We start from the raw sequence: 19233 nt of genomic DNA on the forward strand, positions 1-19233 counted from the left end.
AAAACAACAGTACACATTCACACCAAATAAGGACTTTATTGGTCCAAAGTCTTGTGGGACCAAGTTCGTTTAGTGGCTCTTGGTCACCTTGCGACTCCCCGAGCTTATTCCAAAATTTCTCAACTATTAACAACTCGGTTCAAGCTGATACGTATAATTTTAAAAACAATTTTTAATGAATTTTTTATTAATCATGTGCTAAATGAAATTGATTATATTTCCATTACTTAAATAAAGTCTGGCGTAGCCAAATTTGCTTCTTATCCAAAATGCGCTATTTTTGATTTTAACTCAATGAAGATTTTGAGCAATTTCCGAAATCAAAATAAATATCGCTTGATTACATAAGATAACCTAAATTATGGGAGGATGGATTTTTGTGCATTTTTTGACAACTAAACATGTACGTATTCCACAAACTATTGCTTTGAATGCAGAACTTTAGAATTAGAAAAAATTATAGAATGTAGAATCGTTTTTCTTGCGTCGCGAAATTCATTTGCAGGATTCTGTAAGAGTATGTCACTTCGCTTTGTCAGTGTTTTGACCAAAAACTCTGGCGGATTAGTTGTTGTGAATTCCACAGAACATAAAAAGCAAATTCGACAAAAACTGAGAGCCTGTTTTAACCTGCAATGACTTCTAGATGTTCAAATAATCTGTTATGACGCCTTTTATCTGAACGTTGTGAAAAAAGAGAACTAAAAAATATAGATTTTAATAATAGGGGTGGTTTTAAAATAAAAGAAGTCAGCTGTTTCATTGTTGACCGTTTCTGTGTTTCTATTTTTGAAGCACTCTTTTGTTACCTGAAAAAAAGGTTTTCCTTCGAATTAAATTAAAATTTTGAGCATATATATATATATATATATATATATATATATATATATATATATATACGTATATATATATATATATATATATATATATATATATATATATATATATTTATGCATATATATATATATATATATATATATATAAAAATTAAGTATATATATATATATATATATATATATATATAAAGATATGGTTGTATATATACACACAATTCTAATCATATATATATATATATATATATATATATATATTTATATACATATATATATATATATATATATATATATATATGTATATATATAAATATATATATATATATATATATATATATATATATACAAGATTTTTAAATTTTAGCGCGACTTTTTTAATATTTGAGGTACATTAAACTCGTTTGAATAATTATGAAGAAACTGTAATTTTTAGCACTTACTGGTAGATCTCTGAGCTCCAACTTTTAAATAAGTCCCACATCATAAGATATAATCAAAACTTTGAAACCTGAAAAGGGCTAGGGAGACAACAGAAAACAGTTGAAAGCAATTGGAAACAACGGAATACCAATTGAAAAAATAAATAGAAACAAATTAGATATCTGGCCAAACTCAGCTTTCAAAATACAAACGAGACAGACATTGCTGAAAGTTGAGCAATATGCTTCTAACGAGTTTTCAATATTTTTTTTAAAAAAAACTGAGTCTTTATGTTTATTTAAAACAGAAACAATCATTTCAAGCTGTCAATCCAATTCTCACAAATTTCAAACACTTAAAATTAATCATGATTTATTAGTATTACTCTGCAATAGCACACAAGTGACGACAAAAAGGAAAAAAAATGATGCTGGAAACTGTTTTATCCAATCAGATGTTGACCATGTGTCTAGCACTCCTTATTTTTATAAAGCATGCTAAAATTTAAGCAGAACAGTTAAATTAAATTTTTCTCTAATTTTAGTGTGGCTAGTCTCTAAGATGATTCCGGTGCTGCTATCACTTCTTTTCCCTCTTACTACTGGTTAGTTTTATAACTGAAATTAATTGTAATAAGAGTGCTGAAAGCAATTGAAATTAAACTTTTTATCCAGGTTTGCGCACGGAAGAGTCCTACTGGCAACATGGTGAGTTCTCCTCAAAAAACATAAACTCATTACCACGAAAAACAGTTCGAAAAATATTGTATTATAACTCAGCAATTGCAACTCCAATCAGAAGACGTTAGAACATTCATTGAAAAAAAAATTATCAACTGGTCAAAATCCAACTCAGGGCCGCCCGTACCTAAGGTTCAGTGTCAATCAGTACTAATTCAGAAGAATTTCAGATAAATTTTAAGTTTTAGTACTGATTCAGAAGGATTTCAGAACCAACTGTGAAGTGATTTCTGATTTTTTGTGAATCAGATGAAATTATAGAATGTAGAATCGTTTTTCTTGCGTCGCGAAATTCATTTGCAGGATTCTGTAAGAGTATGTTACTTCGCGTTGTCAGTGTTGTGACCAAAAACTCTGGCGGATTAGTTGTTGTGTAGTTCACGTTTCAGTCTGTGAATTCCACAGAATATAAAAAGCAAATTCGACAAAAACTGAGAGCCTGTTTTAACCGGCAATGACTTCTAGATGTTCAAATAATCTGTTATGACGCCTTTTATCTGAACGTTGTGAAAAAGAGAACTAAAAATATAGATTTTAATAATAGGGGTGGTTTTAAAATAAAAGAAATCAGCTGTTTCATTGTTGACCGTTTCTGTGTTTCTATTTTTTGAAGCACTCTTTTGTTACCTGAAAAAAAGGTTTTCCTTCAAATTAAATTAAAAATTTTGAGCATATATATATATATATATATATATATATATATATATATATATACAAGATTTTAAATTTTAGCGCGACTTTTTTAATATTTGAGGTACATTAAACTCGTTTGAATAATTATAAAGAAACTGTAATTTTTAGCACTTACTGGTAGATCTCTGAGCTCCAACTTTTAAATAAGTCCCACATCATAAGATATAATCGAAACTTTGAAACCTGAAAAGGGCTAGGGAGACAACAGAAAACAGTTGAAAGCAATTGGAAACAACGGAATACCAATTGAAAAAATAAATAGAAACAAATTAGATATCTGGCCAAACTCAGCTTTCAAAATACAAACGAGACAGACATTGCTGAAAGTTGAGCAATATGCTTCTAACGAGTTTCAATATTTTTTTTAAAAAAAACTGAGTCTTTATGTTTATTTAAAACAGAAACAATCATTTCAAGCTGTCAATCCAATTCTCACAAATTTCAACACTTAAAATTAATCATGATTTATTAGTATTACTCTGCAATAGCACACAAGTGACGACAAAAAGGAAAAAAAATGATGCTGGAAACTGTTTTATCCAATCAGATGTTGACCATGTGTCTAGCACTCCTTATTTTTATAAAGCATGCTAAAATTTAAGCAGAACAGTTAAATTAAATTTTTCTCTAATTTTAGTGTGGCTAGTCTCTAAGATGATTCCGGTGCTGCTATCACTTCTTTTCCCTCTTACTACTGGTTAGTTTTATAACTGAAATTAATTGTAATAAGAGTGCTGAAAGCAATTGAAATTAAACTTTTTATCCAGGTTTGCGCACGGAAGAGTCCTACTGGCAACATGGTGAGTTCTCCTCAAAAAACATAAACTCATTACCACGAAAAACAGTTCGAAAAATATTGTATTATAACTCAGCAATTGCAACTCCAATCAGAAGACGTTAGAACATTCATTGAAAAAAAATTATCAACTGGTCAAAATCCAACTCAGGGCCGCCCGTACCTAAGGTTCAGTGTCAATCAGTACTGATTCAGAAGAATTTCAGATAAATTTTAAGTTTTAGTACTGATTCAGAAGGATTTCGGAACCAACTGTGAAGTGATTTCTGATTTTTTGTGAATCAGATGAAAAATTCAGAAAATAAAATTTGTTTTCTTCTGAATCAGAAAATAAATCAGAAGAAATCACTGAATTAGCTCTGAATCAGACAAATTCAGTGCAAAATGTGACCTGAATTGGACTCTGAATCAGTACTGAATTCGACTTAGAGTTAGGTACGGGCGCTGTTTTGACGCTGAAACACATAAATTGGCCTAAAATTTTGGCGGCTGAGAAGGCACTGTAAAAATTGATCCGGTTATGAACTCAGCAAGTTTAATATTTTCAACTCTTTGAACATAGTCCATTCTTTACTAAAAAGGAGTCCTATACCTAGCATCAGGACATTGGTTGCGTAAATTCAACTGACAGTTTCTTCAATTGTCAGCTCATTTTTTCTTACAAATTAGTAAAAAATTATAGCAAAATTTGTTATATCACAAAATTTTTCCATCGGTATTCCTTCTGCGTTCCGTTTAATCGAATTATCTCAGTTGATATCCTATGGAAACACTGAAAATATGAATTCTACTTTGAATATTGGGAGCCAATTTACATGCAGTGCTTTTCTTTCAAAAGTACATTGAAAAAAGAGATTAAAAATGGATTGTAGCTTGGTTACTGCAAGGAAGATCATAAATAAAATCATCCAGTTGCATCTCCTCATTTGGAGATACAACACAATGGGCGAATAAGCATGCGAACTAAGGATCAAAAAAATTCCGGGTCGAGAAAAAATCGGAAAAATATGTAAGATACGCGGTGCAACTTTCAAACATAATTTTGCGGTGAAATGCGGTGAATGCGGTAAAATTATGTAAGTTCACCTCTAGAATATGCGGTGAACTTACAAAAATTCACCACATTTCACCTCTTACAACAAGTTACCGTCCTTGCACGAATTCGAACCTCTCACATCCTGCATGTCCGCCACTACTTCTTCCACTGCGCCACTTCTAACTAAAAGCTAGCATATTTGTTTTGAATTTAAATCCAATTCCCTCTCCTTTATGTAAAACATACGCGTTGAACTTTTGTAAGATAAGCGGTGAAATTACAAAGCTTAGCGGTGAAATGTGGTGAATGCGATGAAATTATGTAAGTTCAGCGCTTACTCTAGTGATGAAATTACATAAATCACCGCTGAAAAAATTTTCAAAAAGATGCATGATTATTTATGGGTAAGTTTTCCGTGCGTCTTTTAATAAATGTATCATAACTTCGTTGAACTAAAGACAATTCGAAGCGTTTTCTATGCGGTGAATTTATGTAAGTTCAGCATTGAGTTAAGCGGTGAATTTATTTCATCGCATTCACCGCATATCTTACATAATTTTTTTTCAATTCTTAAATTTCATTCAAAGCGTTGAATTTATGTAATTTCACCGCTGCCAGACGATAAAAGTTTTTTCACCGCATTCACCGCCTGATTTATGTACTTTCACCGCATTCACCGCTTATCTTAAAAACTTTTCCGCGCTCACCGCTAATCTTATATAATTTTGCGTTGAATGGCGGTGACACCTCGACCCGGGTTTTAAGCAATTGTGTTATGATTGGAAATGATTAGGATCATACAACCTACGATTCTCCAACCCCATACTTAATGTTAGACAAAATTTACTGAACTGGCAAGGTTGAAAGACACGAGCAAACCCAAGTCGAGGTGGCCAGACCGAAGTGACCTCTGATCAGACCATCTTTATCAGACCATCTTTAAGCGCACACATCTTCTCGGTGCGCTCGAATTACATGGGCTGGAGAAGACTTCGAGCGCACTTTTGTCTGGACAATGGTCTGGAACTTGTCTCATCAGAGGTCACGTCGGTCTAGGACGGTCTGACCAGAGGCAGTTTTGAGCGTACACTCGTCTGATCAGAGGCCGATTCGTGCGCACACTAGTCTGATCAGGGACCGATTCGTGCGCACACTAGTCTGATCAGAGGCCGATTCGAGCGAACTTTTTTTTCAATGTTTTTTTTGTTTTTGTTTCACTGACTGAGGTTCTCTCTCCCAAGAGTAAACAATACAGAAAAATTCTGATCAGAAACCCATCGAGAGATTGATGGGTTGATCAGAAACAAGAGTCCCAGCTGATAGCAACTGCCGGTCCCCTTTTGAAAAGCTTGCGATTAACTGTAGATCAAGACATTATCTTGTAAAATTTTCTAAGTTCATCTATTAAGTCAAAATCATGAATTAATGGCATACTCAACAAATTGTTTTTTCCAGCACTTGGTATTTCTTTTAACTAGCAATACTTTTAGAATAGGTTTTTGCTTAATTGAACACATTTCTGAAAACATCAATTTTCATGAAATTAATTTATTATACCAATATTGATAAATTTTTTTTCATGTTCAAATCCCTTCTCTGATCAGACTATTTTGAACGCAATTTAGTCTGGTCAGAAGCAATTATGAGCGCACTTCAGTCTGATCATAGGCGATTTCGAGCGCACTTCAGTCTGACCAGAGGCCGATTCGTGCGCACACTAGTCTGATCAGAGGCCGATTCGAGCGAACTTTTTTTCAATGTTTTTTTTGTTTTTGTTTCACTGACTGAGGTTCTCTCTGCCAAGAGTAAACAATACAGCAGCATTCTGATCAGAGGCCCATCGAGAGATTGATGGGTTGATCAGAAACAAGAGTCCCAGCTGATAGCAACTGCCGGTCCCCTTTTGAAAAGCTTGCGATTAACTGTAGATCAAGACATTATCTTGTAAAGTTTTCTAAGTTTATCTATTAAGTCAAAATCATGAATTAATGGCATACTCAACAAATTGTTTTTCCAGCTCTTGGTATTTCTTTTAACTAGCAATACATTTAGAATAGGTTTTTGCTTAATTGAACACATTTCTGAAAACATCAATTTTCATGAAATTAATTTATTATAACATTATTGATAATTTTTTTTCATGTTCAAATCCCTTCTCTGATCAGACTATTTTGAACGCAATTTAGTCTGATCAGAAGCAATTATGAGCGCACTTCAGTCTGATCAGAGGCGATTTCGAGCTTACTTCAGTCTGATCAGAGGCAATTTTGAGCGCACTTCAGTCTGATCAGAGGCCGATTCGTGCGCAAACTAGTCTGATCAGAGGCCGATTCGAGCGAACTTTTTTTTCAATGTTCTTTTGTTTTTGTTTCACTGACTGAGGTTCTCTCTCCCAAGAGTAAACAATACAGAAGCAGTCTGATCAGAGACCCATCGAGAGATTGATGGGTTGATCAGAAACAAGAGTCCCAGCTGATAGCAACTGCCGGTCCCCTTTTGAAAAGCTTGCGATTAACTGTAGATCAAGACATTATCTTGTAAAGTTTTCTAAGTTCATCTATTAAGTCAAAATCATGAATTAATGGCATACTCAACAAATTGTTTTTTCCAGCACTTGGTATTTCTTTTAACTAGCAATACTTTTAGAATAGGTTTTTGCTTAATTGAACACATTTCTGAAAACATCAATTTTCATGAAATTAATTTATTATACCAATATTGATAAATTTTTTTTCATGTTCAAATCCCTTCTCTGATCAGACTATTTTGATCGCAATTTAGTCTGGTCAGAAGCAATTATGAGCGCACTTCAGTCTGATCATAGGCGATTTCGAGCGCACTTCAGTCTGACCAGAGGCCGATTCGTGCGCACACTAGTCTGATCAGAGGCCGATTCGAGCGAACTTTTTTTCAATGTTTTTTTTGTTTTTGTTTCACTGACTGAGGTTCTCTCTGCCAAGAGTAAACAATACAGCAGCATTCTGATCAGAGGCCCATCGAGAGATTGATGGGTTGATCAGAAACAAGAGTCCCAGCTGATAGCAACTGCCGGTCCTCTTTTGAAAAGCTTGCGATTAACTGTAGATCAAGACATTATCTTGTAAAGTTTTCTAAGTTCATCTATTAAGTCAAAATCATGAATTAATGGCATACTCAACAAATTGTTTTTCCAGCTCTTGGTATTTCTTTTAACTAGCAATACATTTAGAATAGGTTTTTGCTTAATTGAACACATTTCTGAAAACATCAATTTTCATGAAATTAATTTATTATAACATTATTGATAATTTTTTTTCATGTTCAAATCCCTTCTCTGATCAGACTATTTTGAACGCAATTTAGTCTGATCAGAAGCAATTATGAGCGCACTTCAGTCTGATCAGAGGCGATTTCGAGCTTACTTCAGTCTGATCAGAGGCAATTTTGAGCGCACTTCAGTCTGATCAGAGGCCGATTCGTGCGCAAACTAGTCTGATCAGAGGCCGATTCGAGCGAACTTTTTTTTCAATGTTCTTTTGTTTTTGTTTCACTGACTGAGGTTCTCTCTCCCAAGAGTAAACAATACAGAAGCAGTCTGATCAGAGACCCATCGAGAGATTGATGGGTTGATCAGAAACAAGAGTCCCAGCTGATAGCAACTGCCGGTCCCCTTTTGAAAAGCTTGCGATTAACTGTAGATCAAGACATTATCTTGTAAAGTTTTCTAAGTTCATCTATTAAGTCAAAATCATGAATTAATGGCATACTCAACAAATTGTTTTTTCCAGCACTTGGTATTTCTTTTAACTAGCAATACTTTTAGAATAGGTTTTTGCTTAATTGAACACATTTCTGAAAACATCAATTTTCATGAAATTAATTTATTATACCAATATTGATAAATTTTTTTTCATGTTCAAATTCCTTCTCTGATCAGACTATTTTGAACGCAATTTAGTCTGATCAGAAGCAATTATGAGCGCACTTCAGTCTGATCAGAGGCGATTTCGAGCGCACTTCAGTCTGACCAGAGGCCGATTCGTGCGCACACTAGTCTGATCAGAGGCCGATTCGAGCGAACTTTTTTTCAATGTTTTTTTGCTTTTGTTTCACTGAATGAGGTTCTCTCTGCCAAGAGTAAACAATACAGCAGCATTCTGATCAGAGGCCCATCGAGAGATTGATGGGTTGATCAGAAACAAGAGTCCCAGCTGATAGCAACTGCCGGTCCCCTTTTGAAAAGCTTGCGATTAACTGTAGATCAAGACATTATCTTGTAAAGTTTTCTAAGTTCATCTATTAAGTCAAAATCATGAATTAATGGCATACTCAACAAATTGTTTTTCCAGCACTTGGTATTTCTTTTAACTAGCAATACTTTTAGAATAGGTTTTTGCTTAATTGAACACATTTCTGAAAACATCAATTTTCATGAAATTAATTTATTATAACATTATTGATAATTTTTTTTCATGTTCAAATCCCTTCTCTGATCAGACTATTTTGAACGCAATTTAGTCTGATCAGAAGCAATTATGAGCGCACTTCAGTCTGATCAGAGGCGATTTCGAGCTTACTTCAGTCTGATCAGAGGCAATTTTGAGCACACTTCAGTCTGATCAGAGGCCGATTCGTGCGCAAACTAGTCTGATGAGAGGCCGATTCGAGCGAACTTTTTTTTCAATGTTCTTTTGTTTTTGTTTCACTGACTGAGGTTCTCTCTCCCAAGAGTAAACAATACAGAAGCAGTCTGATCAGAGACCCATCGAGAGATTGATGGGTTGATCAGAAACAAGAGTCCCAGCTGATAGCAACTGCCGGTCCCCTTTTGAAAAGCTTGCGATTAACTGTAGATCAAGACATTATCTTGTAAAGTTTTCTAAGTTCATCTATTAAGTCAAAATCATGAATTAATGGCATACTCAACAAATTGTTTTTCCAGCACTTGGTATTTCTTTTAACTAGCAATACTTTTAGAATAGGTTTTTGCTTAATTGAACACATTTCTGAAAACATCAATTTTCATGAAATTAATTTATTATAACATTATTGATAATTTTTTTTCATGTTCAAATCCCTTCTCTGATCAGACTATTTTGAACGCATTTTAGTCTGATCAGAAGCAATTATGAGCGCACTTCAGTCTGATCAGAGGCGATTTCGAGCGCACTTCAGTCTGATCAGAGGCGATTTCGAGCGCACTTCAGTCTGATCAGGGTCGATTTCGAGCGCACTTCAGTCTAATCAGAGGCGATTTCGAGCGCACTTCAGTCTAATCAGAGGCGATTTCGAGCGCAATTCACTCTGATCAGAGGCGGATTCGAGCGCACACTCGTCTGATCAGGGGTGGCATTCGAGCGCACTGTAGTCTGATCAGAGGAAGTTTAAAGCGCGCACCGAGCTTAGAGCGCACTCTAGAATGATCAGAGGACAAACCAGTCTGGGTCGGTCTGATCAGAGGTCAACTTTGTCTGGGCTGGTCTGATCAGGCCATTTCGGTCTGGACCTCAACCTGGGAAATCACGCAATCCATTCAACGTATGAAGAGACACTATAATGACGGTGACAACGCATGTCGCAAAAATTTAACCAGTAGAAAACTTAAACTCAAAAAGTGAGATCAAATGGGCTGGATACGAGTCATGCTACACAAGCCAGAAGTATCCAAATTTTGATTATGTTAAAAGAATAGGAAAATTGATGAATAGACCGGCTTCGAATTTAATGCGCAGCCTGAAAAGAGGATCACCGCGTTTCTTACATTAATTTGCCACAAAAGTTGATGCGGTGAATTTTGTAAGAAATGCGGTGAATTTTGCGGTGAATTTTTGTAAGAAATGCGGTGAAATGCGGAGAAATATTTATTGTCACGGCATTCACCGCAATCACCGCATTTCTTACAAAAATTCACCGCTTTCACCGCATTTCTTACAAAAAATTACCCAAATACCTCGACCCGGGTATCCTGTTTCAAATGGTCTTACTTGTTGACCAGAGTTTTATCATAGATACAATGGTTAGATCACACACGAAAATTTAGATCAATTTGGATTGTCAAAACAGCAAACATAGCACTAATGAGTTGACGTTGGTTATTGTATCATAGCTGATTTACAGTTTCCAAAGGAGTACTAAGAAAAAAAGAGGAAAATCACTCTAACACAACCTGAGATAAAGATCGATAGTGATGCATTAAAGTCGAGGTCTGAACAACTTTTTGTCCGATAACAGCTGAAGCTCAGCAAAACCATTTCAAGTTACTTCTGATTTTGGTAGAACCTTTCATGATTTTGTGGGAAAAATGAACAATTTTTTCTTTGGTAGAACCTGTAAGAATTGCTTGCATTAAACAGTAGCTAAGATTGAAACTGTTGTGTTAGGAAAGCTACGTGTAAAAATATAGGATATTTTCCGCTTGTGCCCCCCCCCCCCCCCCAGCTTAGTGGGCGCCTATATTTTATTCCCCCCCCCCCCCCACAGAGGCACGTGCCATATTTTTAAATAGTGATTTACTATGCAATGGCACGTGCTCTGTAATTAGGGGAGCATAACGTACTGCGGGATACAAAAGGAAACGATCCAAATTTTGTTAGAAACAACAACTTTTTATTGATTATTATATAGAAGAACTAATATATGAAAAGCAAATATACTTAGGAGCGACGGTGAAGTAAAGGTATACTCGTTTGTATATTTCTACGATACTTAACATCTGCAGCTACATTAAACCAATGACAGTTTTAATTTGAATTAACAGGCGAGATTTTCCACTGAAAACGTCACTGAAGACTCAGATAAAAAAAATCACTAGAAACAAAAGTTGATAGATGGATCAAAACCAAAAATTTCATTCTCAATTACTTTTATGAAGAGGTTGGGTTCTAGTAGTTGTCTCAATATGGTGAGATAATTTTTCGATTTATTGTGATAAGTTGTTAATTTGTGTAAAAACGGGAAGGTGCTTGATGGATAGGGTTGCATGGAGGTCGTGTAGTTCACTCTGTGTAAACGCTTCCTTTTATCTTTAATCACAGTGCCCGTGTTGAGGAAATTTGTTTTTCACTTGTAGGAAATCGTCGTTTTTAAGCGTTTTCATTAGACAAATACGATCAAAGCCCTTACGTGGTAATCGTCGTTTTGTTCGTTATTTCGTCGTTATTTTTATGTAGGAAATGATCGTTTTTTTTTCAAAAAACGACGAAAAGAACTTAATCCCCGCTGGGATTCGAACCATTGCTCTCCCGATACATTACCTGATCAACTGACACCTGCGCTATCAGGCCATATTATGCAGACACGCCAAAACGATGTAATAGAGAAAAACCAGTTCAAGAGAAATTAAACGACGAAAAAAAACGACGGTTTCTTTTGGAAAAAAAAACGACGTAAAAAGCGATCACTTCTTACACTAAAAAGACGACTTAAGGACGAAAAATAATAAAATCGAAGAAAACGACCACACAAAGACGAAACGAAAACTACATTTTCTTACAAAATATTGTCGTTTTTTCGTCGTTCTCCTCAACACGGTTGGATTTAACGACTCAGCACCGGAAAGGAACTGAGACTAAATCGAAGCAGGGCTTGTTTGAAAGAAATGAACTGATCTTTTTTCGAAACTCAGCGCATTTTGGGCTCATTTATTACATTATGTTGAGAAAACTTCAAATCCGCATTGGCTTTTCGTTTAAACTCAATTAAGATCTCTATGTAAACTGTTCCCGCGTCGAGGCAAAATCGGAAAAATAGATAACATAAGCAATGAAAAGTTGTTTTTTTTTCACCGCCAAATTCGCACATAATTTTGCGGTGAAATGCGGTGAAATTATATAAGTTCACCAATAGCATAAGCAGTGAACTTACAAAAATTTCCCACATTTCACCGTTTACTACAAATTACCGTCCTTACACTAATTCGAACCTCTCACATCCTTCATGTTAGCCACTTGTTCTTCTACTGCGCCTACTCTTATCAAACTTAATTGTATCTGTTTTTGAGTTTAAATCAAATTCAGTCTACTTTCTTTAAAACATGTGCGTTGAATTTTTGTAAGATCAGGGGTGAAATTACAAATTTTTGCGGTGAAATGTGGTGTTTTTTGTAAGTTCACAGCTCACTCCAGTGGTGAAATTACAACAATTCACCGCTTCCAGAAAGTTTCAGAAAGTTTTTTGATTATTCGGAGTTAAAAATTTCGAGCGTCTTTTAATAAATGTATCTTAACTTCGTTGGACAAAAAACAATTCGAAGCGTTTTCTAAGTTGTGAGTTTATGTAATTTCACCACTAAGTTAAGCAATGAATTTATGCAATTTCACCGCATTCACTACTGATCTCACACATTTTAAACACTTTTTTTTCAAAGCGGTGAATTTATGTAATTTCACCTCTAAATTTAGTGGTTAAATTATGTAATTCCACAGCTACCAAGCAATTTTTTTTCACTGCCTTCACCGCCTGATTTATGTAATTTCACCTCATTCACTGCTTAGCTTACAAAATTTTCCACTTTCACCTCTTATCTTACATAATTTTGCAATTAATGGCGGTGACACCTCGACCGCCCGGTTTATGATTTTGTGCTTCAGATTGCTGGTTCAACACAGAAGGAGCTATGAACATTACACACTTCTATGGTCAGCGAAGGCTAGAGGGTAATTGTGAATGGGATTCTTATTGAAAGAACACTAAATTCAAATTAAGGCTTTCCCAACTTAGTTTAAACATTGATCTATCAAGGAGAACTATGCATCAAAATATGCAAACAGAATCTTCAATCAATGATTTTTCTCAGTTCTATATTTGGAGCAAGCATTCTGATTGATCAAAGAAATCAGTTGTAATCGATTTTTGGCAAGCAGTTATTTATGGACGTAGTAGTTTTCAACTCTTTTTGACAAGCAGTTTTTTTTATCGAAGTAGTAGTTTTCAACTCCAGAAAAAAAGTACCAAAAACGGATGACTTACTTCTTTCCTGAGATCAATTATAAAAACAACAGTTGCGGTGCGTTGAGAATTTTAATTAGAAAACGAAATTTATAACAACACAACAAAATTCGACTTTTGATAATTTTCTCAAAAAACCGTATTTGGCCGTCATAAATTCGAGAATGATCCTATTATTTGAAGATCTCAATGTAGATACTAATATACCAAATAATGATATCAACCACCATACGAACGGGGATTCAAATCATGCAACTGTCTTTGATTTCATGTTTGGACTTACATAACTCTTACTAGTCATACTAGGCAATATTTGTTTTGTAAGATTTTCTAGTAGTCATACAAATCATATAAGATTTCCAGGAAATAATACTAAACTTTAGATTGTTCAAAACTGTGTAATCAGCTTTTTCGGAAGAATTTGTGAAAAAAAACTTGAAAATCAAACAAGTCCATTAATGACAGAGAAAACATTGAATCATGTCAAAAAAATTCTCGTATAAGGTAGTCACAGGGCTTTTTAATTGATTATATTGCACCTATAGTCTGTTTTTGGCACTTTGGGTTCGCTAAAAGAAACTTTGACTTAACGCTGGGTTTCGAACTTCGTTAGAAATATATTTTGAAGTCAGCGAAGGCTAGAGGGTAATTGTGAATGGGATTCTTATTGAAAGAACACTAAATTCAAATTAAGGCTTTCCCAACTTAGTTTAAACATTGATCTATCAAGGAGAACTATGCATCAAAATATGCAAACAGAATCTTCAATCAATGATTTTTCTCAGTTCTATATTTGGAGCAAGCATTCTGATTGATCAAAGAAATCAGTTGTAATCGATTTTTGGCAAGCAGTTATTTATGGACGTAGTAGTTTTCAACTCTTTTTGACAAGCAGTTTTTTTATCGAAGTAGTAGTTTTCAACTCCAGAAAAAAAGTACCAAAAACGGATGACTTACTTCTTTCCTGAGATCAATTATAAAAACAACAGTTGCGGTGCGTTGAGAATTTTAATTAGAAAACGAAATTTATAACAACACAACAAAATTCGACTTTTGATAATTTTCTCAAAAAACCGTATTTGGCCGTCATAAATTCGAGAATGATCCTATTATTTGAAGATCTCAATGTAGATACTAATATACCAAATAATGATATCAACCACCATACGAACGGGGATTCAAATCATGCAACTGTCTTTGATTTCATGTTTGGACTTACATAACTCTTACTAGTCATACTAGGCAATATTTGTTTTGTAAGATTTTCTAGTAGTCATACAAATCATATAAGATTTCCAGGAAATAATACTAAACTTTAGATTGTTCAAAACTGTGTAATCAGCTTTTTCGGAAGAATTTGTGAAAAAAAACTTGAAAATCAAACAAGTCCATTAATGACAGAGAAAACATTGAATCATGTCAAAAAAATTCTCGTATAAGGTAGTCACAGGGCTTTTTAATTGATTATATTGCACCTATAGTCTGTTTTTGGCACTTTGGGTTCGCTAAAAGAAACTTTGACTTAACGCTGGGTTTCGAACTTCGTTAGAAATATATTTTGAAGTCATGCAAAACATTTTTTGCATGACTTTTGTTTAATATTTGAGCTTTTAAACTGGTTTCAAAGAATATCAAAAATTTACTCATATAGATAGACTATATCATACATATCATTCATCACCGATTTTGCGAGAAATAGTGCACTTCAGAGACTATTGTCAGATCGCATAGTGATTCCGTGCAATCACATATGTGATCCCTATCCGTTAAAAAGTGTCGTAAATGGAAGCAAAGAAGACGTATAATTCTCAGCCATTTTATAGGATTTTGTATGCTTTCTTGATAAATTTACAAGGATCAAATAAGATTTTCTTGTTTCCATACTACGATTGTACTAAAAAATCAAGTATGAACTGCATGAAAACATATAAGATCTTTGTATGAAGTCAGAGAAACCTGAAAAAATTGTTTTTGTTGCGGCCATAAGTTTGAAAGTGATTCCTATATTTTAATTATTTTTCTTCGCCTTGTTTTGAAGGAACAGAGACAAAAAATCAGCAGTTTTCATGCTTAAGTTTTTTGCTGACAATTTATTTCACGTGGATTGAATAATTCCAAGCTTTCAAAATTTTTTTTGTAGGAATATTAATAGTTCTCGGAGCAAAAAAAGAAGTTCTTCGGGTTTTCGTGAATTTTGTCTGAAAATTTTGTCCATGAATTTTACTGCAGACTTCGGAAACACTGTCTCATAATGATATGTAATTGAATAGTTGCGAAAAGCAATAATAATCATAATATATTTACAAAGATAAGGTTGAATACACATTGAAAGCAGTATCATAAAGCAACGTCAATTGGTTTAAAGTAGCTGAAACATTTCTATAAAGCCGGTAAAATTGAGAGGAAGCAGGTAAAATTTACATCAGTGAACAATAATTTATACTTTTTAACATTTTTAATTTAGCCTTAAGGTTGGACTGATTTTTTCTGCCTTGTCAAACACAGCAGAATTAGATTGAGTCAGTTTATGCCATTTTCACTTCAGCTAAGCCTATAATGGAGAGAATTGATTGATGATTAATGAAAAAGTGTGTCGTGGAGTGAAAGTGATTTCAGAAAATTTAAATATTGATATTTCATTGACAAAAATAGCCATTTTTTTCATTTTTTCTCAACTGGTTTTCTTTTTTCACTGATTAAAATTTTCAAACGACAATTAAATCGGCTGATCAAAATTGACGGAAGGAAAACTCCGATGAGAACTAAGAATTATTTCGAATCATTTTGCATCTATTCTTTTTTAAAATGTGCGCATTACTAAAGTCCAATACTCGTTCCATTCACGCCAAATTATTTTCAACCATGATATTTAGTGATTGAAATAAATAATTAATTAACAAATAGGAAATTAATTGGTACCACTCTCTACTACGCCTAATCAAGGAATGCATTTAAAGGTCTGCATAGGTTGAAAATTAGATCTTGGACTTCGACAGCCTCCAAAACAAGATATTGGAAACCCACTAGAAATAAGAAACACAATATTTCTGGCAAATTTTTTTCTTTCCGTTGCTTAAAAGTTTGCAAAGGGCATTCTTCAGAGCGCAATGACATCATTTCAAAGGTTTTGTTTATGGCCTTAAGTTAAAAACTTGATGCCCCCCCCCCCCCCTCCTCGGACCCTGCGTCTTTTCAAAGATATTGAAAACCCACGCCATACATTTCCGTCTCATGCAAGTCGTCAAAATCATTTGCCAGGACTAGCCGTTTAAGTCTTGAATCTTTCCAAGTTCTTGCATGTGTTTGGAGGGGATGTAATTTTACTGGCGTAACAAGTATTGCATTTCATCATTAAGCACGAGCACTAAAGGCAAAAAAACTATCGGAAAATTAAAACCAATCGAAATATATGTCCTTGATTAACTGTAAGAATTTCGGTTCCATGTCTTTTGCGATCCTAAAATGAAGATAAAAAGAACAGATGAAAAGCCCATTCTAACTATGAATAGCCAACCCAAAAGCGCACATGTTATCCAGCTGCAAAATTGAGATGACTCATTAATCTAATTTAGCAGCTGAAACACAATAACATAGAAAACATGAAAATTAAAAAGGAAATTAACGGATTACATTTGCTTAATGTTAAGACTAGAGGCAAAGCGGAGAAAAGATTTCATGCTAGAATGTATAAACTGGTTCTCGAGAGAATGTAATACAAATGGGATTCCTGCATATCTGAGACCCCACTCATCTTTAGGTGCGCGACCCTAGACCGCTCTGATCAGGCCACTTGGGTCGCCCACCGGTGGTTTTGTGCGACCCAAATTACATGGTCTGGGAAAGGCTCGAGTCATATGATGGTCTGGACAATGGTCGCACAACGGTCTAATCAGTGGTCAAAGTCGCACTAAAGTCTGGACAACGATCGCATTACGGTCTGATCAGAGACCAAAGTCTTGACATAAGTTGCCACTAAATCTGAATAGAGAACTTTTCTTGACCATATTTATTTGACTGCAGTTTTTGTTACCACTGTTTTTGATGACCCAAAAGAAAAATTGCAGGAGCTTAAGAATGACTTTTTGCTCATAATTTTATCAGTTATCATTATTTTAATCAATTCGTCCTGACATTAAAAAAATATACTATCTTATTCAAATTTAAAATGAGTAGTAGAAGTCTGAATTGATTGTTTTATGTGACTTCTGTCTAACTATAAGATGTATTCGGGAGTGGTCTGACCATAGGACAAAGTTTAGAGAATGATCTGATCAGAGGGAGCGTTAATCGCACTAATGTCGCACAAAATTTTGGGTTTCACAAAATTCGAACGAACTTTTTGGTCGCACGATGGTCTGGTCAGATGTTTTTTGGGGTTGTACTATTGTCGCATAATTTCTGGGGTTGCACAAAGGTCTAAACAGAGGGCTTTGGGTCGCACGATAGTCTAATCAGGAGGCAAAGTCATGGACATGGTCTGATCAGAGCCGTCTAAGGTCGCGCAACTACCCCTGGGGATAGATTTGTTCATCAATAAAAGGTTATATAGCAAGAGAACCAGCCGGATTCGACTGAGATGTCAGATTTACTAGTGTAATATTTGAAGAAAAATTGTTTTCAGCAGTATAAAAATCCATGAGATCGCATAAATTTTACGTCAATAATTGGGCTGCTTAGGTGATGCATTACCTTAAACCAAAGTAACAAAATCGCGCTAAGCTTCTGAATCTCATAGCTCTTTTGATGATTTGGTTCCCTCTAATTTTCTTGGCATTTTGCCATAGAAACGAATGTACTTTTGCTCTGCAAAACCCGGCTTTCTTTTGAAAATTTATTCGATTGATTTCGCTCTGCAAAATTGCTTAAGATTCTGCTTCAAAAAATTATTTATTTCCAAATCAATTTTCTGGTGGTGTTCGCTGATCGAATATAAGGGATTTGTTTTCTAAAAGTGCATCGCATAGCGAAAGACTGATTTTCGATTTGAATTATTAACGTTAGATTTGCATGGCAAATTGCTAGTGTTGAAAAATAGTCAACTAAGCAATGTATTACGAATCAAGAGAAAAGTTGGAGTAAAACTAAAATTGGATTTGATCAGCATTTTTATCCCTAACTTAAGCGCGAAATTGGAATGAACAAAGTACATTAGCGGCAAAGATCAGGAAACTATTTTTATAAGCAGATGAAAAGTCAGTTAACGACTTATGATTAATAAACAATAAATGAAAAGGTTTGCAACTAAATTAAAAATTCAATCAATGTGATCAATAGCTGCGCAATATTAGTGAACATCAAAACTGCATGTAATGCCATATCGCGTTTCCTGGCGAGAACAATTAAATTTATGATTAGGTTATACGTTTAGAGAAAAACAACAAAAGTTTTGTTTATCTGGTTATCAGATCTAATAAAACAATTATATTTGTTAAGTTTGATTCCTTAATCAGATTCTGAATCTGATCTGATGCACATTCTACTTCCTTAACTGTCACTAAGGTCTCTTCATAGTTTGGGGAGACGTAGTATTGAACTGGATATGGCGGGCTCGGCGGGCCAAATCCAATTTGCATTATGGTTTCTAAAACGTCCGTGTGTTGGATTGTCTGATGTTTCTTGAATTGTCCAAATTTTATTTTTACTAGCTTTTTCTTTTTGCTTTTGATTTGCTCTTTTTTGTTATGAGAGAGCATGCTTTTTGGGCATAGTTGGTGGGCAGTTATGCATTGAGTATAGCAATACATCCGTTTCGGTGATTGGTGGTGAAGTGGCCTGCCATTTGTTTTTGTT

The 19233-nt window shown here is 34.6% G+C and overlaps 1 protein-coding gene across 2 annotated transcripts in view; it reads left to right on the forward strand.

Annotated features, from left to right (window-relative positions):
* Positions 1-3284: 3284 nt before the first annotated feature.
* LOC142348271 (uncharacterized) overlaps positions 3285-19233 on the forward strand; it is an 87872-nt gene continuing 71923 nt past the window's right edge. For both annotated transcript variants that reach the window (XM_075399565.1, XM_075399566.1), the window contains exons 1-3: positions 3285-3383; positions 3454-3486; positions 13086-13151. In XM_075399565.1, the coding sequence (XP_075255680.1) occupies positions 3341-3383; positions 3454-3486; positions 13086-13151 (142 nt within the window). In that variant the 5' untranslated portion in view covers positions 3285-3340. The remainder of the gene's footprint in view (positions 3384-3453; positions 3487-13085; positions 13152-19233) is intronic.

Source organism: Convolutriloba macropyga, chromosome 10 (genome assembly GCF_964194025.1).
Source record: "Convolutriloba macropyga chromosome 10, txConMacr16.3, whole genome shotgun sequence".
Classification (NCBI taxonomy): domain Eukaryota; kingdom Metazoa; phylum Xenacoelomorpha; order Acoela; family Convolutidae; genus Convolutriloba; species Convolutriloba macropyga.